We start from the raw sequence: 23,540 nt of genomic DNA on the forward strand, positions 1-23,540 counted from the left end.
AAAATTTTGATACTTTCTCCCCCCTTGTGTTCTTTTGCGAATTTCCTTTTATTTCATATATAATTTAATGTATTAGTTTCAAACAAGTGAATGAGGCATATTCCACAACAGTTGTTCTCCATATGTGCTGTGGAGTGTTGGTCTAGTGCATCACACTTTGAGTAATGTGATATCTTTATATTGCCTTCATTACTTTGGATGATAATGCTGTGCAAATAATCCTCGTCAAGCATAAGAACAGATGCCGCTACTAAAACCCTGAAGGAGCCTGGTTAACATTAGGTTTGCGTGCAGAAGTTATGTAACACGCATAGGTGTTTCATGTTGCGTGCAAAAGTACATTGAAGGGGGAGGGGGGAGTGTCCGCCTCTACCGAAAATCTGATTGGTCTAGATAAGTGACTTTGTGATTGACAGAGATAGTGGCCAATGAGCGGCCGTGCTTTGTCTTGCCCCTTGTTGGCCGCAGAGGCGACGTTCAAGGGAGCATTTGTTCAGGACGGGGAAACCGTGCCGTTATGTGGACAAGCTTGTAACAGTTTGTACTAGTCGTTAAACCGGATTTAAACGTAAGCGCACGATTATTGTTTTTAACCGTGTTGGTACTGGATCAAATTTAGGTTTGAATTTTGTTGATGATATGTCGTAACTCTGTCTAACGAAGTGGAAGCGTTTAGTGTGGAAGGAAGAGGACTCGTTGGATGCGCCTGTGGATCCATGCAACTCGGGTAAGTTACTGCTGGCCAAAGTCGGTAATTCAGTTAGCAAATATTAACGATTAAATCACTTTATTAAAAAGTTATCATTGAAGACGCTACTTGTCATTTATATTGTCTGGAAGGTACTTAGGTTGAACTTTAGACTTTTAGTTTCCAACATACCCTTGCGTTAACCTCCAATCTTTTTTTTTACATGCACATATCTTATCTGTTCAAGTTTAATTACTGTTGTACTTTACCCTGGGGTGTCTGGACAATTGAAACTTTTAGTCAACGTAATTACTTCCCGAACAGCTAACTGAAGCTAGTCAATCCCGTTAGCAAGGAAGCTGACTTTAGCTGGCTAACTTAGCTAACAGTTACCCATCTAGCTTCCACGACGCGTTTTCAGACTAACGTTACTGGGTTGGACCCTTTGTAAATTCATTGGAGTATCTTGCAAGCATACGGACGTTTCTCAAATCCGAAAGTTTGGTTTCAACATTTGTGCAAACCTTAATAAACGAAGGGGGTTGATATTTGGTTGTATAACAGTTACAGCGATGTTAGTTTAAGCTGTCAAGGACGATGCTAGTGTTAGCAGCCATATGTTGGCCCAACATCGCTGAAGTGTGTCAGAGTGTAAATGTGCCGTCAAAAAACAGCTAATCGGTAATATAATCTGGATCAGTAAATTATTTACCTCTGTGATAGTCAGTTTGTCACTTATTGTGATAAGTGTGAGAAATGTTAGTTTAATGGTACTACAGAGCTTTCAGTGAGAAACTGGTGATATAATTAAGGGACATTGCAACGAAGTAAATATGATCTGGCATGTGGCAAAGTGTAATTACAAAGGTATTGTAAAGTAATATAAAGTGTAACAACAGTGTTTTTTTTTTATCACTAAGGTGGAGTGCAAAATGAACTTTCTGCCCAGTTAATAAAATATCCATTGGCTTTCTTGCAGATCTGTTAGTCCCTCTTTCATATTCGTATATGATCTTATTTAGCAAATTAAGTCAATATCTAATGTATATTCTAATTGTCTTATGCAGTGTGTTGCAAATGGCTTCCCCTCTCATCTTACAGGTCTGGATAGCATTCTCAGGATTGCAGCTGCAGGCCATTTATTGATGGGTGTATACTACGAGGCAACACAGCAAGAAAACTGGAAATCATTCAGAAGAGACAGACACTGTGAAAGAATGAAGACAAGCTAGATATTGTCTTCACAGTTTTATCAGAGGTATATATCTACAACCAACTAAACTAGCAAATGTGTACCTGGACTAAAAAGACTATCAGAGAAACCTGAAAAGTAACTTTGCTGGTTGAAAGTCAACTTAAAAAGAACACCTTGTCACCAAGTGATCAATATGAGTGCTGAAGGATATCAGTACAGAGCGCTTTATGACTACAAGAAGGAGAGGGAGGAGGACATTGATCTGCATGTGGGGGATATACTGCTGGTTAGCAAAGGAGCCCTGGTGGCTCTTGGGTACACCGATGGGCTGGAGCAGAGGCCAGAAGAGATTGGCTGGCTGCCAGGCTTCAATGAAACCACTCAGGAAAAAGGGGACTTCCCTGGGACGTATGTCGAGTTCATCGGGAAGAAATGGATCTCGCCCCCCACACCCAAGCCAAGGCCCCTCAGACCCTTACCTGTAGCTCCGGGTGCCTTCAAGGCGGAGACAGACTCCGACTCCGAGCAAGGTTAGTTTAACACCAGACCACAGAACTACATGACAAGTTTGCCGCTTTATTTGAATGATCGCACACTTTTGAGTAAAGCAATGCTGTAATCTACGTAGCCTTAGGATCAGAAAATTGGTGCTCGTCAAGGTGACGAAGGATAAAAGAAAGAGACCAACGTTTTAACGAAAAATGAAATTTCAATTTTTAAACCAAAAAAAAAAAATCTTATTGCAAAGTCCCTTCTCCTGGTTTTCCCCAAACTGCATCCTGTTTCAGTGAAATAAGTTTGCTCAGTTGTCATTCAGATTGTTTAGTTTTTATAACGTGACATCATGTGGACTTTGGTCATGTGATAACTCTGTGGGGGGTGTCGTTCTCTGTGGTGTTGACCGTAAACGGCTTCCTCGATTTTTCCCTGGTTGTCCACTGGCGCCATGTTAATGACTAATTCGTTGTTGAGTGAAAACATAGACAACTCACAGATTTGAAGTCATGTTTAACAAAGTGTGAGGAAGATGCTGATTTTGCAAAGCAGTTGCAGTCTTTGACAACAGGTTGCTGTGCTCCGTGCTGTACAGCTGCACTCGATGTGAAGCCTGGTCCCAGAGGACAGTGGCACTGGCCTGTGTCCAGGCTATCGTAAACCAGAACATCTTGTGCCAGCCATATGTTACAAGTGTATATCATCTGTGTTCCTCCGCAAAGCCAAATCTAAAGGGAATATAATTCCCTTATCAGTGTTGGGAAAGATGATCAGATTACTGTTATTAAGGCACATTGCTCCTTCTCTTGAAAGCCTGTGGGGAGCAGCTAGACTGGCTCTTTTGTTCATGATAAGGTCTATGACTCGGCAACACCTCTAGGTGCCCTGGAGTTTTTCAGAGCCTGTATTCATTATCTGCACCCAGTGGGTCTTGGTCAAGAACACTGTAACTCGAAAATTCCCCAATTTTTGATTTGGTATTTAAAGAATAAGCACGGTGTTAATAATACAGCAAATGTGGACAAGCAGCCCCATTTTTGTCCAGTTTTGTCCAACACACATGAGCAATCTATAGTGGATACAAAGAGTTATCAGTCTTTTACTTTGAGAGACAGGAAACAAGCTGAAAGTCAGACTGCTTAGTGCAAGTTACTCCGAAAGAATCTACAAGCAAGAAAAAATCCTTACTGTACTTGGAGTTAAATACTTAAGCAAGTGATGTTTGAATGTATTTAGCATGTTTGTTTTGTCCCATTTCATTCAAGTTCTGTGAATTCCAAGATGGCTGCGTATAAAAGCTGCCCTTTGAAATCTGAGTCAGTGTCACTGCTCAGACCACAACCATGAAATGCAATTAAAACTTGCATCTTTTTTTTTTAAAGACAGTTTGGCTTGCATGAATGTCCACTTCAAACCTTCCTGCTCACCTAAAGAGCAGCTGCAGTTGCCAGGTTTCCAGTTTCTGCCCTTTTGTGGTGCGATTGTGAAATTCTTTGCTGTGGTCTGCAGGGTGAGCGAGGAGCTGCATGAAGGGGGCATGTGTTGAATGGCGGTGTTGTGGTTGAGTGGCAGTGCTGAGCCTGGAGCGAGTGTGAATGTAGCACCGGGAGAAGAAAAGTCTCTGTGTCCTGGTGCTGTGAGAGGGACCGAGAGGGGGAGGGATGGGGCCCTGAGGTTGCGGGTGAGGGAGAGAGAGAACCCCTGTGCTTGCTAAAGCGTCGGTGCAAAGGATAGTGTGCGAAAGGATCAGGAGAGGGGGTGAAGCAGGCGCGGGTGTTACTGGGTGGGGGCCTTTGGAAGGGAATGGGCTCTGCATGTTCTAGGAGACTTTGAAGAAGGCTGAAGGCTCAGGGATGGAGGCTGGGCTCTTGTTGCTCCCACAGTGTTTGTGATTTATTGCCCACCACCAAGGGATCTCACTCCCTTCCTCCTACTCCTCAGCTTTTTTTCTTCCTCCTCCCCCTCATCCCTTTTTTTTTTTTAAATGTTTTGATAGTTCCTACAGTCAGCTCTGGTAGGGGGAAAAGAGGTGGAGAATGGAGGTTTGGAAAGGGGCCTCTCTTCTCTGAGCCACAGGGGTTTACATGAGTGCAGCAGATGTGGAGAGGGTTAATAGAGAAAGAGAAGAAGGTTAGGCTGGGAAACTGTTCCGCCTCATTCCAGCTCTCAGCTTTTTTTTTTTCTTTAAACATTAAAGTGTTGCTCCTTTTCTGGGCCTCTCAGTTGAGAGAATATGCATGTGTCTGGGCCCGCCAAGGAAAAGGAACTCAGAGATTGAAACTCATATAACAAAACCCGAGTAACTTCAGCTTATAGCTCCATTTTCTTAGTTGATTTTATACAGAAATTCAGAAATAATCAAAGCACTTTTCATATTTAATATACTGATGTAAAGCAAACAGATCATTCTTTTGTTTTATGAAAGTACCAAAAAAAGACATTTCAAAATGTGTTTCATTCCCACAAATAAGTTATTTTTTCCTCAGTTCCTCAAAAATCTAATGAAGTAATACATTATATTTCTCAACACAGCATACCATTAGTCCAAGAGTGTTGACTAAGTATTAATTGGCTGAATCATTTTGGCGCTAAAAGCTTCCTGCAGTTAAGAATATGTTGTCACTGTAACCTTTTATGGCCACAGTGAAGTTTAGTGACCATGTTATATATTACCAAAGCGATTCCTCTTGGTTAAATAATGTTATGGTTTTTCCAAGCCTTCCAACAGCCTAATGTTTGAGATCAAATTGTGTTCAACTGGTTCTTACTCTGAATGCCCTCACAAGGCTCAGCCTACATGCTCAGTCTTGTCTAAGGAAATATTTGATGCCATCGGGCATCTCCTTTTGCACGCCAGAAGCTTATCATTATGTTTTCAGTTTTTGTGTAGCCCACGTTGCACTACATTACTGACGACTTTTATTGGAAAAACAGACACGGCAACTGAATATGAAGATTATTTTATGCAACCCTCCTGACCTTTTCATTATGGCTCATTTATTTGCACAGTAGACTAACTGCATGGAACATTTGGGTTGTATAAAAGATAGACATTTTGTAAAGAGCCACTGGAAGGGAGAGAGCAGGCTGTGCAGCAGGGAGAGAACTCTGCATAGCTGGAGATTGAGATAATGTAGCTCTCCTTCTCTGGGCCTCTTTAGTACTCAGGCTGACATCTGCTGTATTGAGCACTATCTGCCAGTACTGTCAGTTTTTCTCTGCTAAGAATTCACTTCTCCCTGAAACTATGCATGTACCAACTTAAGGTTTTGTTTCAGTTTGATGTACATTTTGCTTCTCTAGAAAGGGCAGTCACAGATCAGTAAGTCCATCCGAGTCAGTGGCAGAATGAACCCAGCAGAAGTTTTTATAACGTGATAGTTTGCTCTGTGGCAGCTGGGGCCAGGAATGTGATGGCGCTTCTTTGGCGGAGGGGTGCGCACAGACTGCACGGTAGACTGATTTGTAGCTTTGTGATGAATCAGTATTGTGCTAAGTGCTGATTGCGGTAACCTGGTGCACAATGCAACTGAACAATAAATGGTTGCACAGTGAATAGGACCCCAGCGATTGCTGTTTTACACCGTCATTGTCATCAGTTAGATGCTGCTACAGTGAGGTTTCAATTTCAGTTTTATTTGTTTAATTGTTATATTATTGTTATCATAAGTGTAGACATTGTTCTGCGGTAAAATCAATTTTGATCATAGCTTCATGCTATTAACTTGTAATGTTGTTGGTATTAATCAAGGGCGAGCAGAGTGTCATCGGCAAATCCGCTGCCTGCTAACGTCAGTCTTAAGCAGGATTTAGATATATTTTTGGCTTGTCATAGTTTCCAACCTTTGACTGTGTCACAGAGGGGTTATTAAATGTCTGTCAACCTTTCGTTATCCTTGTATTTTTCCCTGCAGGACATTCTTAACTCATAGAGTCGGTGGGTATTGCCAGTTAGTTTTTCTGTGGTTGTTTCTCAGGTGTTTGCAATTTTGCTGCCAATTTGATGACACAGACTCATTTTTCTCTTAAAAGCCTCACAAAAGCATGTGAAAAGTTATTTACCAGATTAAAGATGATGAGGTGATGCAATTAACAATCGTTTATTTTCATTATTGACTCATTGTTTGGCTTTAAGTCGTTTGTCAGAAAACCATGAAAAATGTCAGTTAAAATTTCCCAAAACCTCAAAGTGATGTCTTAAATTTACTTGTTTTCTCCAACTAACAGTCAAAATCCCTGACATATTTAGTTTCAGACACACACAGTCACATTTTTCCTCCTTCAACAACAATTTTCTGGTGATTTTATTGATTGATTAATCAACAGTTTTAGCTCTGTCTGCAGTTCCTCATGTAACCACTTCTCTGTAAAAAAATGAATCCACAAAATGAGTCCAGTCATAGATATAGGTATAGATTTAGACCACACATCCCACACTGTTAGTTTGGGTCATTATATCACTTAGACTTCCCTGTGAAGTAGTGAACACAATTGTAGCACATCCTCAATTGCTATCATTAAAAATATCTTTGTTTGCAGTTATATGACAAATAAGAGAAGCAATATAATCTCAGAGCTCAATAAAATCAACTCTGATTTTTTTTTTCACTAACTGCATTAGTGTATGAACACAGTAAGACTTGTATGAAAATGTGTGCATAAATGTGTCATTACTTGATGGTGTGCAGAGACTGAAGTCTGCATTGGCAAATCTTCTTTACTAGAGTCAGAGCATGTCTGCTAGCAGGATTAAGAGAGAAATAAGGTAGAGGGAGACAGACTGATAGACTTGAATACAATAAGACAGTGGTGAGATTAGAGAGAAACACAAAGTCAAGGGGAACGGAAGAGGCATTTCAAATATGTGATGTTTCTGATAGGGAGAGAGACAAGGGTGTAGCAGATAGTGCAGCTAGGTACTGTGTGCATGTCTTGTGCTGTGGAGGTGTGGCATTACATAATGCTTTGAACAGGATAGATCATTAGCTCCCTTTTAAAACACCTTTCTTATTTGCTCTATAGAGGTCAGCAGTCAGTTCTTCTAAAAATAGTACCTCTCAAGAATAAAAAAAACAAGAGCAGTCACAGCACACTGTTTCAACATATACCTCACACGTCTAACATTAAACTATAAACTACGCGTAAACTGTTATGAAAACTCGAATAGGCACCTCCGGGTCTGTCTCATTGCACTGTGAGGGATATTTTGCAGAAAAGGAAATGCTTTTTGCCGCTTTTGGCTTAGACTGGTTCTCTTCCGATGCACAGGTCTGACCTTAGGAATTAAAATGTATATAAAACTTGACAAGGTGACATTTTTATTTAAATCAGTCTGCACAGTGGCAAAATCAAGGAAGTATTTCAGGCACTACATTTGTGCTGTTAAGTTGATTTCAACAGACTTTATCATTTGTGTGAGTGGTGCTCTGAAAATGCAGCAAAAATGTAAAAAAAAAAATGCTTTCTCGTAGTAATTAATGAGTATATGTGTTGGTGTGTGGCCTGATGCAAGTCTGATTCACAGTTGACTGCACATCAGGAAACCGTTTTGTGTGATTCATTGATGGTCTGCTCTTCATAGGGTTAATTGTCAGGCAGTAGCAACAGGCTCCTCATTGGCTGTCGCTTAGCTTTTGCACTGCATCTTGCACCCTGCAGGAGGAGACATTGCTCGCCCCCTTTTTTTTTTAACTTACTTGAGCTCAAAGCTGTATCATTCATTGACTTCCAGTAACATGTTAAAGCATGTTAGAGCTTCACTTGGAAATGTTAATGACAAATCTTTTTCTATATTTCCTGTTGTTGAAGAACTGAAAAATGCTTTATTTATCAGCTGCACCCTTCAGACTATCTACCTTTATACCTTAGGAGTGTAATGCATATTTTTTGCATTGTAATTCACTCATAATGCACATAATGCTCTGTAAAGTGCTGTCACATATGGTGTGGTGTGATGTACTTTCCATGGGTTATTCATTTTTACTGCCATGCCTCAGCTGGACCTTTTCCAAACAAGAAGAAATGGTATAACCTGAAAATGCTGGTTACTTGAGTAGGTCCTCTAAATTTATCCCAAGTGTCTGCTATCTTTAGTGTGTCCGTGGTGCCCCAGCCCTGTCCTGCCCACAGTCTGCAGTTTGTTCGGGGCAGACATACCGTTTCAGCCGGGCAGATTGTCCCCTTCACCACAGCAGCACCAGTGGCAGCTGCATTGACTTCCTCGACCTGCGGTTGGCTGACTGAGTAGTGGCTTAGTCATTTTGGGATATCACGAGAACGTCTGCCAAACATGCAGGCTTGCAGAGACACGTCCAAGGGGCCCCTGGCTCTTTACGCTCCTTTCTGGAGTTGCCACAGAAAGCCGCTTCCATTGAGAGTATGAACGGAGACTTGTGATGTGTGTAGCCCCTCAGCAGTTCTAGACAGGGAAAAACAGCAGTAATACTATGTGTTTGTGTCGGAACACTACAGTAATCCAAAGAGAATTATTTAGTCGGCATTGATTACAATTGCTGGTGTCATGCTTTGCGACCCCCCACACTGTTTGGTTTTTTATGTGTGTATTCATCTGTGTTGGTATGGTTTGAAGCACTGGCCTGTGGGGGCATGTTGATGGTTTGATCTCATGCCAAGCCATCTCAGAAATCATCACTGATAGCTCCAAACATTTCTACCATATTTTGTCCGCCACTCGATCCAGTTCCATTGATGTTGAAACGAGCACATAGTTGACAGTACCAAGAAGCAACTCTATCTCCAGCCAGTCCGGTGTCACTCACAGGCCAGCGGCAGAACAAGTAAATAAACTCAAAAAATTACTTTGAAGAGTCTTCTTGTTATAGTAGTTATCACCAAGCTTTACCGGAGAAATGATTTTAAACCTATATATTGTCCTACAAGATGTTTAAAAGTGTTAATTATTAACAAAATCCTACATTTAAAACATCTTATAAAGGCAGAGATGTTGTCTTTAGTATAGCAGTCTGGTAATTTTCATAGAAAACACTGGGTGGGCAGGTGGTTGGGTTTTGGGGGAGGGGGGTTAAATTTAACTTCAGGTTGCAAGTTGAGTTTCTCAGAAAAAGTTTGGCTGTAGAACAGCAGGCGTGTTGGATATCTTGTCTGAGAGAAAGGTTACACTGCCAAGGTGTGTGATGGTAGCGTTGCGTGTCTCAATCGCTATTTAGGGAAACTCTGGTGTTCCATCTCAGAGTTCACTGCTTCTGAGAAAACCCCCCCCTCTCGCTTTGCAGTTCCAATAATGTCTTCCAGATGACCAGTTGTCCTACATGGAGTTTTGTATGTTCTGTGGTTAGAAAGACTTTAGTAAGCCAGGTCCTTCACACGCAACATGCCAGCCTGTGTGCTGCCATGGCCAAAGAGGATGTGGATTTGGATGAAGTGGTTCATTATTTGCCTGATTGAACTCTCCTTGGTGGAAGAGGGCAGTTCCTTGGTAATGACTAGTGTGCATGCATCAGCATGAGCAGTAGATGCCCACTTTAATGCTTGATTCAAAAATTTGTAATAATTCTGAAGGTATGACCAAAGAAAAATATGGTTACTAGAAAGGCTTCCATTCATAGTTTCTCAGCATTTTGAAACTGCAGACTTGGTGTTGAACAGTCCACCCTTTCAGAAGAGCACCTTTTCAAAATACGCCTTTGCAAATCCAAATAAAATCCTTGCCAACCCCTTCATCCTTTCATGTCCACACCTGGATGCAAACTTCTAAAGGGAAAATGAGAAAAAAAACTCCTGGCCTGGCTTAGCTCATATCACAGGGTATTTGCTCAGTTCCTTGGTACACCAAACCCCAACGTGCTCTGCACCTCGTGTTCTTGAATCAGTCTGTTGTAAATACTCATCTTTTACTTTTGAAGGCAGTTCTTTGAAGTTCGCAGTAGTTTGTAAGTCATGCACCTAAGCAGCCTTCGCATGAACGTCATAGCTTCTGATGACTAGCAGACCATTCACTTTCTCTATGGGACACTTGTACTTTCTATTGAATTTCCTGATTTGACATCAAATTAAATTCATTCATTGTCACCACTTACATCAGAAGGGAGTCAAGTGAAATCTTCCACTGAGAACTGTGAAATTGTTTTATCAAATTGCTAGAGGCAAGAGACGTTAGATTTTCTTAGTCATGCTGACAAAGAAAGTAAAAATCTGAGAAAATTGTTACTAGGAGACAGGAGGAGCTTTTCCTCTTGAATTACTTACATTTCTGTTGGGGTGTTGAAATAGAATTTTGACTGTAGTTATTCTTTTGTCATTATTCTTAATTATTCATGAAGTTAATGTTTTGAAATGGACTGTGCTGGAAATTACTTATTAGAACTAAAGTGATTAGTTGATTAAAAGAAAAATAACTGAAGTAATTTTTCAAATAAAAAAGTTGCATGGATGTAGTTTGAACTTACTGATTTTCTTTTCTTAGTTGATAATAAAGTGAATATCTTCAAGTTTTGAAGTGCTGATAAGCAAAACAAACAATTTGAGGACATCATCTTGAGCTTTAGGAAATTTGCAGTCTGGCATTTTGCACAATAAACAATTGACTAGTTAATCAATGAAACACATGGAAGCCTTATCTGGTAATCAAATTATTTTTTAGCTGTAGACTAAAAAATAATCTTTGACGTGCTAATACTTCGCTCTGTTCTTATCTCTTGCAGTCTTCTGTCTGCTGGACTTAACGGAGCAGTTTTCCCTTCCAGAGACCTCTCCACCCATGCTCGCCAGACTGCTGGAAGCTATTGAGAGGAAAGGTGAGCTTCACCAAAGAACATTTAAGTCACCCACCTTGCTGTGAAACTGTTCTTGAGTTTTCAGTTTCCTCTTTCCACACACTGAATTTGACCCTTTGCACAGAAACACATGAACCAAATGGTCTTAGTTTTTGTCAGTCAAGAAAATGTAAGAAGGATTCAAGGAACTTTATTGTCATACCAGCTCACATTCACATGTTTATGGTACGAAATTAGGACTCAGGTTCCGGGAGCAATAAGTAAAATATAAAAATACGAGGTAAAAAGTTGAATAAAATAGAAATATAAGCTAAATAAAAATAGAAAATAAAACTAAACATTTAAATAAATACATTTTTGTCTCACTAATAATTTGCAGGTCTGGATAACCCCACATTGTATCGAACATTTACTGCTGGTGGTGGACTTGAAGTCAGACAGTGTTTTGATTGTGGTAAGTGGCTTTTTTTAATCACCTTTGATCAGCTCATGTGAAGCCTGTACTTTTCTTGTAGCTGAGTCGGGGAGACAAATGCAGAACAGAGGAAGTACAGATAGAGACAAAAAAGTCAGTGACATTAGTGGTGATGACAAACGGAGGTAAATGTGTGAAGTGAGTGGAAAAACACTTGAATTTGCATATACATTATGTTAAATAGACCAAAAACTTACTTGTGAAGGCTGTATTGCATTATGTAGTTTTGCAGATTGTGCAGGGACCTTTAATTAAAAAATCTTTGTGCAAGGAAGCAGTTTTGGTATTCACTTGTGTCTCTGTGTTGTTCACTTCAGATCCTCCCTCAGCAGACTTGGATCAGTTGGAGCTTCCGGCCCTGTGTGATGGTCTGCGCAGGTACCTGCAGGATCTCCCCCAGCCCATCATCCCCACTGCAATATATGCTCAGATGGTCCACACCGCCAAAGGTGAGAGCAGCCGACTGTGGCACAGTGCTCATTTTTAAACTGTGCTGGTAGCGCACAGTTCATCTAAAACATGAGTGCTGACGCAATGTGGCGCCGACACCCTATTGAACATTCAGTACTTTGAACACCAAGCCACAAGACGTCAATCGCCCTTTGGTCCTCAGTGAAGACTTCCGTTTTGTGTTCTTCAGCAGTCTTTCTTTGCCTTTTCTTAAACTACCAATAATGCATAGAAACACTGTATTTTGTCACTTTCTCTTAACTGTCTATCCTGCTTTCCTGCTGCAAGCACAGACAAAATTCTCACACCATGCACCGTTCTGTAACACTTGCATTCTCTTGCTGTCACAGGGCCAGAAACAGGATATCTGTGGTTAATAGGAACTAAGACAAGCCTGAGAGTTTATCTCTGTCATCTTCAAGCAGCCAATCAAATGCCCGTGTACCTTACGCTCATTGTCAACCACACAATCTCTCTGTGGTTTCAAAACCTAACTGCACATGACACTTTTTTTCCATGTCTGTCATTCTTTAAAGAAACATCTTTCATTTTATGCTCGTCTTCAACCGAGGAAGGATCAGTTTTTCTCATCGGTCCGGCTGACCTCCTGTTCTCATCTGTTTCAACAGAGGTGGTGAATCCTGAGGAATGTGCCCAGCTGCTACGTTGTATTGGCAGCACCCCGAGCCTGCCCCCCCAGTACTGGCTCACTCTACACTGTCTGTTAAGGCATTTCGCTAGAGTTTGCCAAAACTGCTCCAAGAACCTGCTCAGCGCCAGAGCCCTGGGTGAAATCTTCAGCCCTGTGTTTTTCAGACAACAGGCCACCAGGTGGGTGTCAGGGCAGCCAGATCGTGACTTGCTGTTGCACACTTGTCAAAGATAGACATTCAGGCAGCAGACAGACAAGTGTGCAGGCTCAGCCATGCAGCACAGAGGCGGACAGACTCTCAAGCATGCACACACATGCTCGCACTCGCACTCAGACACACAGTGACACACTGTCAGAGCACAGCCTTGTCGGGCACTCATGGCTCTCTGCCGTACACACATATAGGTTGGAGCTTTTCTACTTACCGGTTGTGCTGCACAATTTAAGTAATTAAGCCTGAATTGCCATCAGATTGAAACTAGCACAGAGCAACCAGAGCAGAAGAGACTGTCACCTGGGCTGTAAAACACAGGTTTTATTTAATTTTTAACTCTTTTTTTTTTCCTCTCCCTTCACAGCTGTGAACCAAGCTTGGATGCTCACATCAAGATTATTGAGGTTCTGGTGATGAGTGAATGGACTGAAAATCAGACAGCACCAGGTACTTTTATTTTATTTCTGTCATGCAGCTTTTAAATGCTAGTATTGATGCTTACAACAGTATATGCTTGGAGAACATTATTTGTTGCATTTATAAAAAAAAACCTGCAAGATGGTTTAGCAGTGCATTGATGCTGTTTGTTGGCATTTATTTGTTTGGATGCAGAACGTGGATGTATGTTCTGCAGAATGTGAACGCAGAGACCTGAACTATAAATAGCTTGAAGAAAGGTGTTGAGTCTTGCAACTGCTGGAGTTGTGGAAGACCACAGGGTATACTGTGGAGGTGTAACTACTGACATGACTAAAGCAAGTTAAGACTATTTAACTGTAACACATTTCCTGATTATCTTTGTTACATAATGGTGAGGCAGGCACAGTTTGAATTAAGGCTTCACCATTTTTTAAGCTTTAGCTGCAGCGGATGTCAGTTTCTGCTTTTGAGCTTGCACACCACCCTCTGAGAGATGAATATTTTTACAGTTAATTAAATAGTATAATTCTGGGCAAGGTTTTCATAGGAATTTGTTGAATACGGAGCAAAGTTTACAGTTACAGTGCTTGTGATAGTGTTGATTTGCAGTCTGTATGGCTTTTGAATCCAGCTGAGAACACATTTTTTAAAAATAAGTGTGTTGAAAGTGATTGCTGATGAATTTCCCTCCAGCACATGAATGTAGTTATGAATGACGACTTTTTGGCATGCTGGTTTTCTTATCAGGACAGATTTTCTTTTGCTGCTGCTGCTATTAGTTGGTTATATGTCAAACACAGAGCTACACAAAGTAAGTTTTCATGGCTGGCACATGGTGGTCCTCATAGATGAAGCTCATCTGGAGGTGTGTGAGTGCAGTGCTGTGCATTGCGTGGCACAGTCATGTTTTTACAGTGCTAGTTAAAAGCGTTGGTGTTGGCTGGCCCAGAGGGCCAGAACTGGCTGTGGCTGTTTAAACATTTTATTACCTGTTAGGGCTATTTATAATGTTCCTGCGCATGAACCACTCTCAGCTGTCAGTAATTTGCACCTGCGGGAGCACTTTGGCAGTGGGGTGGATGGATGGATGGATTGAAGGGCGGCCAGGCAGGCGCACAAGACACTAACCCTGAAACACATTTTAGTTCTGCTTTATACACACACACACACACACACACACACATGAAAAAAACATACAGCACAGATCAGGTGTACAGTCACCTGTCTTGTACAGATGACAACAGGGTCACAAGAAGAGAGAGGAATAGCCTACTTAGTAAACATACAAGCACAGTATGTACATGCGTTTCTGTGAATGACCCGTGTGTGTGTGTGTGTGTGTGTGTGTGTGTGCGCACCTCCTCCTAGTTACTGCGTGCCTATTTTAAGTAAGCGACAAAAGGCCCACTTAGATTTGGTTGGCTGGAAAGTCGGCCTGCTCCACAGAGCACTTCTTGTTAACTGAGGGCTGCTTCCAGTTTCTACCCCCCTCCACCACCACCTTTCCCCCCCCTCCGTCCTCCCTCTCTGCCTGCATCTCCATATGTCCACCCTGCCTCAAAGTGCCCAGCTCAGCAAATATTTGAAACTTTGCAAGTTAATCATAAGACTGAACACCTCCTGCCTCCTCCTTTACAAACACACACAGAGAGAGAGAGAGAGAGAGAGAGAGAGAGAGAGAGGGAGTGACAGAGAGACACGCACACACACGCTGCTGGCACGAGTGGGTGCTTTCAGAACAGGCAGCACCGTCACCAGAGCAGCTACTGCTAATCATTAACTACTTGCCTCCACACGAGGAGGCCTCAGAAAGAGAGAGAGAGAGACTTTACCTCACGCACAGCAGGAACTGAACAGTCAGTCAGCTAGACAGTCGCATGTTGCACCTGCCTCACGTCGAGCGGATTACCTGGATTTTATTAAGCAGCACACAAAAGCTGCAGCCTTTTTAAGAATTTAAAAAAAAAAAATAATGAAAAAAGCCACATCCAGCTTCTGAGTGGCCCGAACTATGAAATGGAGCTTTACTGGAGGACTTGAAAGTAACTCACTTACTGGATTTAATTTAACTGTTGGGAATAAAAGAGAAGCTACAAAGAAGAGATTGTTGACTCATCAAAACATGCACAACTTGCAACGTAAGTTTGACGTTCTGTGTTTTTTGGGTTGTTTGCTTAAATTGTCATGCAAAATTGGAACAGTGTGCTTCTGCTGCTGCCTGCAGGCTATAACGATAAAGGTCACTTGAGTAGAATAAGAACATAAATACCACAGCTTAAGAGAAGACTTGAACAAGAATAAAGGGTTTTGTTGTCTTTAAGTCTCTGGTCATAGCTGTCAGCAAACACTTTTGCCTGCTGCTTGTGCTGTGTAGTTAAACTAATCTTACACACTGCCTATGTAACTCTGCTTAAATCAGAATCAGAAGTTGATTAATGAAGATTTTCTATTCAAACTTAATAATCAAAGAGGCTGTTAACATTCCCAGCAGGGTAGTGTACGGCCTTGGTGGAATAGGCCAAGCTTGTATTAATTTTAAGTATTTTAAACCTTATAGACAGTAATTTTTAGAAACTGTCCCTTCAATTCTTAAATTTTCATTTCATTTCGCAGGGTGTTTAATTTACACCCTGACATTAAAACATTTTCTATGACAGTGATTTGTAGCTAATATGATCAGTTTTCCTACTTCTTAAGAGTTCCTCAGTTGAACCTAGAAGAATCCTCATACCTTACCGAGAACTCAGTCTATTTTAATTTCACTCAGGAAATCAAGGGAGCTATCTGTGTCATGCCGTGTGTCACGCTGTGGGATTACAGGCGTATTTTGGAGCTCTGGGTGCCGCTGACCGGGACCAGGCATTATAATTTAGCTGCGTACGTGCTGCTGCAGCAGAGCTGGCTTTGTCTGAGTGCCAGAAGTGGGACGGACTAAACCGCCGCACGACACATGCAGAGAGGAGGGGCTGAGCAACCTGCAGGAGAGCAAACGGCCAAGCTTGACACAGAGAGAGCAGGAGAAAGAGAGAGAGAGAGAGAGAGGATGACAGAGGAAAAGCATGGAAACAGGCTGCAGGTCCTTCCCCCCCCTCTGCTAGTGGAGAGATGCTGCACATTTGCTTTTAAGATAGATGCTTGCTAGGGCATGATGCTGAATGCTGCACAGAAAATTATTTCAGTTTAGCTGCAGTGTTGTGAAGAATTGAAGCAGGGACGTAAAAGCTAATGGGCTTTCAGAATGACCTCATCGCTCTCAGGAAATGAAAGATGCAGGAGTGGTTGGTGACAGACCCCCCGTGTGATTGGCTGTGGTAAGTGATGTAACACGTTACTGAGCAGGCTGCTTTTTAATGGCTTTTTTTCCAAATGGATCTTTAGGTGGTTGTATTAAGAATAAAAGAGTTTATTTTGCCCGTTCAGCTTGCATTATGCGACTGCATAATGCAAGCTGTCTTTCTTGCTAAGCTGTTAAGACTGGATTGTCCACATGAATGGTTGTGAGAATTAGAAATTTCTAGAAATCTGGAGCAGAAATGCGACCAGATTGGAAGGCGTTCTGCCGAAAAGTGCAGCAGGAAACCATGTGCTATGGTTGAACTGGTAGGCAGACTGGAAACCTCTACATTTTCTGCTATGTCACAATTGTAGTTGTCTAGCAACAGTGAATGGTGGTGGTGATCTCAGTGAGTCCTGCAAGGTCCATTGTAGCAGAATGGGTGTTAGTGCAGAGGAAGTGAACAAAGACAGTGCAGATTTGTGGGTTAAAAATAGCCTGTTACCTTAGCTCTGCTACAGCCTGCTGCAGATCGAAGACTTTCTTTTCTCCATCCCTTGATTATCAGTAGAAAATCACAACAGAGGCAGTGGAAAGCTGACGCTCTGCAAAAGAGAAATGAGATTTAATGGTTTTCAATGGTAATCTATGGTCAGCTCGGTATTTGCATTTGTCTCACGGTTGGTGTGCTACGTGCATTTTTTTAACCTTTTCTTTTCCTGTTTTCCCGCTGAAAGAAACCCACGTTCACGATGATGTAACAGTGTTCATCGGGTCTCATTTTTCCTGCAGCTGCATCACAGTATTTTCAGCTCAGAATATTGATGGATTTCTCCTTTTCTTGAATGAGATTCATTCTCCCTGACTCATGCATCATTTCCCCTCCCACCGCTTCTCCGTTACCGCCTCTCTTGGAGAGGGGCTGCATTTTTTTCAACCCCGTTTTAATCAATGGGGGGAAAAAAGATGAGCGAGAGCCACGGAGCAATTTTCAGCATCTGCAAAACGATGAAATAAATTCAGACAGCGTAGTGGATGTCAAGTTTGTTATGCAGTTGTGTTTCCTGCAGCTTTGATTGTAAATGTGAGCACATACAGGCTCCATTTGTCTCATAGCACATTTATTTACATTCTGCATGCACTTCTCTTGTTCTCAACAGCTCTACCTCCAAAGCCGCCCAAGCCCACATCTGTGACTAATAACGGTATGAACAACAACATGGCTCTACAAGATGCTGAATGGTACTGGGGAGACATCTCAAGGGAGGAGGTCAATGAGAAACTGAGGGACACTGCGGATGGTACGTTTTTGGTGCGAGACGCCTCTACAAAGATGCATGGAGACTACACTCTGACTCTGAGGTAAGCTCCTCCCTCTTTTCAGTTTGAAATCACTTAACCTTATTTGCCATCTTTGATGAATTTTTAGGGGCTAGTTTAACAGTTTTTCTGCTTCTTTTGTCGTTCCACCTACAGGAAAGGAGGCAACAACAAGCTCATTAAGATATTCCATCGGGACGGGAAGTACGGCTTCTCAGACCCGCTGACCTTCAGCTCCGTTGTTGAGCTCATCAACCACTATCGCAATGAGTCACTGGCGCAGTACAACCCCAAACTAGACGTCAAGCTGCTGTATCCAGTCTCCAAACACCAGCAGGTGAGACGTCAGCTCAGTCTAAACGTGCACATTCACAATGCTTACGCTCAAGCAGTTCAAATTCAAACCTTTTTTTCTCCTCTTGAATCATCTCTCAGGATCAGGTGGTGAAAGAAGACAACATTGAAGCTGTGGGGAGGAAGCTCTGTGAGTACCACCAGCAGTACCAGGAGAAGAACAAAGAGTACGACCGCCTGTATGAAGAATACACCAGAACATCACAAGTGAGTACTGTCCAGAGTTGACCGATAATCAAGATCCCTACCGCAGTACTTGTACGACATACACTAATTCTGTGCCTCTGCTTCTAGGAAATCCAAATGAAAAGGACAGCTATTGAGGCTTTTAATGAAACTATAAAGATATTTGAGGAGCAATGCCAGACACAAGAACGGTACAGCAAGGAGTATATTGAGAAATTCAGGAGAGAAGGCAACGACAAGGAGATCCAGAGGTGAGAATCGACCACACTTCACCAGGTCGCTCGTAAAAGGAGAAATAGCATTGAATAATAAGCATTTAATTACGCACAAAACTCAGTCATCCCTCACTGTTGCCTGCAGGATCATGGGCAACTACGAGAAGTTGAAGTCCCGCATTAGTGAAATCGTAGATAGCAAGCGCAGACTGGAAGAAGATCTGAAGAAGCAGGCGGCAGACTACAGAGAGATCGACAAGAGGATGAACAGCATCAAGCCAGACCTCATTCAGCTCCGTAAGACCAGAGACCAGTATCTCATGTGAGTACAGCGTGCTTCTGAAACTTCAGCTTCCCTCTGGAGAGGAATTCAAAACGGGTCTGACCTGGTTTTTAACATCCTCATGTTGTTCCTCTTGTCAGGTGGTTGACCCAGAAGGGAGTCAGACAGAAGAAACTGAACGAGTGGCTCGGAATAAAGAACGAGAACACAGAAGAGTGAGTATCTGTTTTCATTTCAGCAGATTAACCCGTAACCAAATTAACCTTTCGGCTGACAACTTAATTGTTGTGCCTTGTTTTTCTAGTCAATACTCGATGGTGGATGACGACGAAGACCTTCCTCATCATGACGAGCGGTCCTGGAAACTGGGCAAGATCAACAGACTACAGGCGGAGGCTCTCCTCCAGGGCAAGAGAGACGGAACATTCCTGGTTCGAGACAGCAGCAAAGCAGGATGCTACGCCTGCAGTGTTGTGTATGTATCAGTGCTTTTCCCAAACAGCTGTTAAAGGGCAGGTTCACACTATTTCAAGTATGTCTCTGGACAACAAGAGATCACTTCGCAATCCAATGCAATGCACTTCCAACGTCTTTTTATTATAAAATTCCCTCTTTCTTTAACAAGGAAACTGTCACATAGAGGAAATTTCATCCTAAAAAGACTAACTTCAAAAGATATTGACTTCATATGTCTAATGCAGACTGCTGAAGCCTCATGCTAACTTCAGATAAAGTTTGAAAACAAACATTGGAACAACATTCGAAACGGTTTTAATGTTCACCTTAAGTTGTGAACCTGCTTTAATGTTTGATCAAGATGTTTTTAAATGGTAATTAGTTCCTATAAATAAGCAAGTGGTCAGAAAGAACACTTTAACAGACTGTGACCGTTGTCCTCCTCCTCTTCTTCACAGCGTGGACAGCGAGGTGAAGCACTGCGTCATCAACAAGACCCCCTCAGGTTATGGCTTTGCTGAGCCGTACAACCTGTACAGCTCTCTAAAAGAACTCGTACTTCACTACCAGCACACATCTTTGGTCCAGCACAATGACTCTCTAAATGTGACGCTAGCATATCCAGTCTATACCCAGCAGAGACGGTGAGGACCCGGATGTATCCACATGGACACAAGAAAAGGCCTCATGGGAGTTGGAGGTACCCGTCCCAGGACTCCATTTAAAACAAACAAACAAAAAAAAAACAAACAAAAAAAGAGGTTTTGTCTAACTCAAACTTCAAACCGGTGGAAAAAGATGCAGTAAAGCCTGAAACATTTCAGTGACTTTGCCTGACCACCATCCTGAGGCGAGTCTGAATGTACATTTCTTTCTCTTTTGCTTTTTGTGGGAGCACAGAATCAAGTGGAAACTGCTGAACTCTCCCCCAGCAGAGGACATTTGAGGCCTTTTCCAAATGGTGCTTGTTCTTTTATAAAGCTTTACCAGCCGGGAATGTCTAATCGCAGCAGATAAACCTTCAAATGGAACTGTACTGACCGGCCACAAGTTTTTCCATACTAGTTTTTTTTTCCCTTTCGTGTCATCTGCGTGTGTGTGTGTGTCTGTGTTTCTGCACAAGTGTTTGAGTGTATGTGTGATGTGAATGAGCGTGTGATTGTCCATGTGACCAAAACTCACAGAATCAGGAAACTGTGTGACGTTGGGGGGGGGGTCTTCTGTGTAACACATCTGCTTGTGTTAACTGTTCAGTAGCAGACCGTGGGTCAGCTGACAAATGTAGCAAAATGGCACTTTTAAAACAAAAGTTTAATTTTTTTGAAAAGACTCCTATGGACTTTTATCCGAAGAGCAGAGAGGACGAGACGTCTGCATCCTGCCTTCTTACTGTTGAGCATTATAGTGTAGAAGTAAACTTGATCTTTACTGTGGGCAGGTGAAACTATGAATGGACTTAACTATTTCATGTACATATGTGAAAATGTGCAAAGTCATGAATCTAAGTGCACCATACCAAAAAGGATCAGTTCCTGTTTAGTTATATTCTGATCTGCTATGCAATTCTTTCCTCATTATTTCTTCAGAATTGTGTTGTATTCTGTTGCAACCCACAATATAAGCTTGTTTTATTGCTTGAAAAGTATCTTTTCCTGTGTAAATATCCAAGAGGATATTTTGTGTCAAAATGCCAAGATACAGTAAAGAAACTGCTCATAATTTTTAAAGATAATAATAGCAACATACACTTTATTATAAATTACTTTAACAGCTGGTATTAAGATGGAAAAGATGAGTATTTTATTAGTTTTTTTTCACTTCAAACTAATGTTCTTCTAAGGCAGAGCCTTTTGAGTGTTTGAGCTGCGTTAGTCACAAGTTTCTTACAGAGTTCAGCCTGCTTGCAGTTTATTGTTGGGACAAAGACCGTTTGAGTACTCAGATCGGGATGATGGGACTGTTCGACCCTTATCAACCACCACCATGAAAACAACAGTATAGATTTATTTTGTTATAGAATATATAATATGTTCCCATATGAGAATATATCAGAGCAGACTGGTGTTTTCAGCCAATTAATATTGTTATTAAAGATCAATATACATTGTCCACTTAGTATTTTTCTGTATCAGAAAATCACTGTTTACCTAGGTGGATCAGCTCATTTCAGATCTGTTTTTAATTTCGTATTTCAAAGGAGAACATGTGAATCCTTGACAAAAATATTTAGCCACAGCTCAACTACATTTTCTCTCCCCATCTTTATTCTTAGCTTTTACAAATCTGTGATTGGTACGCATATAAACCCAGTCTAATGGTTATAACTATTGGAAAATATTTTAATGAAGCTTCTCAGTGTGTCGGGCTGCCAGAACTACCAATTTGTCGCTGAAATTTAAATTAGGTCAGTAAAATGACAAAAGCGTCTGCCATTAATATTATATGTGTTTTCCAATCCTAGATCTACCTGCCATTAAATTAGATTTTGTACCTTTATTCCCAACCATAAAATGTATTCATGGTCAGCACGGCTGTCAAATTAAACTGTTTAATATATCTTTATGTAATGAATTAGTTGTAAAAATTTTAACCCATTGTATTTTTGATTATTGCTTCCATTTGATGTGTCAAATTCGACTCTTAATTATCTCCATCTTCAGCATAAATTGTCTTGCTGAAAAAAAAATGTCTTCTTGTGTATGAACAGGCAGCACTTGTGTCTCTCCCTGTCAAAAAACTAAATTATAGATTTGATATTATCTGTTCTGAGAAAAATGCTGTGTGAAATGTGACCTTTGTCCAATTTGGGAAGATTTAATCATTAGTTTCTTGCATTTTAATTCCCAGTCCCTTCATGGCAGAACTGTTGTTCAGCTAAAACAAGCTACTGTACACACAACTGAGTCCAAATTGTAAAATGTGTCTTTAGATGTATTTGGCCAGCTTACTCATCCAAGATTTAAATTTTTAGCACGATAGAAACTCATTTATCCTAGGTTTGATTGGTTCTTTGAAAGCCGCTAACAGATGTCACGGATATTAGATCTGTCATATCTGACATTTATTGTACTAGAAGTCTGATTTTGTCAAAAATTGTTTCTTTTTTTTGTAGTTGATGCAACATGCACCATCATTTTCCCTGCCCCAATTCTGGATTGTATGATTATTTTAGGTGTCTTTTTTTCGGAAGCTCATCTTTATGTGGGTGGCCCCAGACATGATTGGATTGAGATTTACCAGTGTTGCCCAGTTCTGCTTCAAATCTGTATTGGGCTTTGTTTAAAAAGAAATAAAACACTTCTGTTTTTTTTTTTTAAAAAAAAATGTTTTTGTCTTATTATTGTATTATTGGAGCAAGTGTGACATGCAGTCCAGTTTTAGCCCTGTTAGCAGCATGGCTCTGATGACGGATGGTCGGTCCCATATTGAGTAAATTGTTTGACATTCACATTTCCCAGCTGATTAATCATAATGACTTCTTCTTTCACCACCACAAGGTCGACATTTGTGGTTATTAGAGAGCTAAATATTCTCACCATTGATAAATCTACTCATTGTTTCATAAGTATTTTCTCTTTTTGATATACTGAAAAGAGAAAACTGTTAATTTTTCAATCAATTTCTGACAATAATAATTTATATTAACTTCACAGAGACCCGTGTGATGTTTTTGCCCAGAGTTCATAACTCAAACATATTCAGTTTACTATAACATATGACAAAGAGAAGCAGGAAATATGATATGAAAAATGATTGATCAGCTAGCAAAATACATTACACTGACAAAAGTCTTGGGACAACTGACAATCACACCAACAGGGACTTTAATGACGTCACATTCTACATACACTGACAGATGTGCAGCTGCAACAGCTTTCACTCTTCTGGGAAGGCTTTCCACAAGATTCTGGAGTGTTTCTGTGGGAATTTTGGCCCATTCATGCAGTAGAGCATTTGTGAGATCAGACACTGATGTTGGACCAAAAGGTCTGGCTCACAATCTTTGTTCCAGTTTGTCACAAAGGTGTTGGATGGGGTTGAGGTCAGGACTGTGTGGGCCAGTCAAGTTCTTCAACACCAAACTCATCCCATCTGTCTATATGGTACGGC

General features: G+C 41.2%; 1 protein-coding gene and 1 long non-coding RNA gene across 5 annotated transcripts in view; one reads left to right on the forward strand and one right to left on the reverse strand.

Moving 5' to 3' along the window:
• LOC124051385 overlaps positions 1–23,540 on the reverse strand; it is a 35,296-nt gene that overhangs the window by 8,824 nt on the left and 2,932 nt on the right. Inside the window, exons 2-3 of one of the 2 annotated variants that reach the window (XR_006841823.1) lie at positions 17,122–17,221; positions 13,936–14,471 (exon numbers count right to left, since the gene is read on the reverse strand). This is a non-coding gene — a long non-coding RNA (uncharacterized LOC124051385). Of the gene's footprint in view, positions 1–13,935; positions 14,472–17,121; positions 17,222–23,540 lie in introns of those variants that run through there. The other variant, XR_006841824.1, reaches the window with a different exon arrangement.
• On the forward strand, positions 458–22,745 carry pik3r1 (phosphoinositide-3-kinase, regulatory subunit 1 (alpha)). 3 transcript variants are annotated; one of them, XM_046374697.1, is made up of 15 exons: positions 458–727; positions 1,790–2,413; positions 11,060–11,152; positions 11,511–11,585; positions 11,924–12,055; positions 12,686–12,887; positions 13,287–13,369; positions 17,777–17,978; positions 18,093–18,273; positions 18,372–18,497; positions 18,585–18,727; positions 18,837–19,013; positions 19,115–19,189; positions 19,279–19,449; positions 19,889–22,745. In XM_046374697.1, the coding sequence occupies exons 2-15, from the start codon at positions 2,077–2,079 to the stop codon at positions 20,076–20,078; spliced, it is 2,187 nt and encodes a 728-aa protein (XP_046230653.1). In that variant the 5' UTR covers positions 458–727; positions 1,790–2,076; the 3' UTR covers positions 20,079–22,745. The 3 variants fall into 3 exon arrangements, with proteins under 3 accessions (XP_046230653.1, XP_046230654.1, XP_046230655.1); XM_046374698.1 differs by lacking the exons at positions 458–727; positions 1,790–2,413; positions 11,060–11,152; ... (2 more) ...; positions 12,686–12,887; positions 13,287–13,369 and adding an exon at positions 14,565–15,480; XM_046374699.1 differs by lacking the exons at positions 458–727; positions 1,790–2,413; positions 11,060–11,152; ... (2 more) ...; positions 12,686–12,887; positions 13,287–13,369 and adding an exon at positions 16,112–16,653.

Source organism: Scatophagus argus, chromosome 20 (genome assembly GCF_020382885.2).
Source record: "Scatophagus argus isolate fScaArg1 chromosome 20, fScaArg1.pri, whole genome shotgun sequence".
Classification (NCBI taxonomy): Eukaryota; Metazoa; Chordata; class Actinopteri; family Scatophagidae; genus Scatophagus; species Scatophagus argus.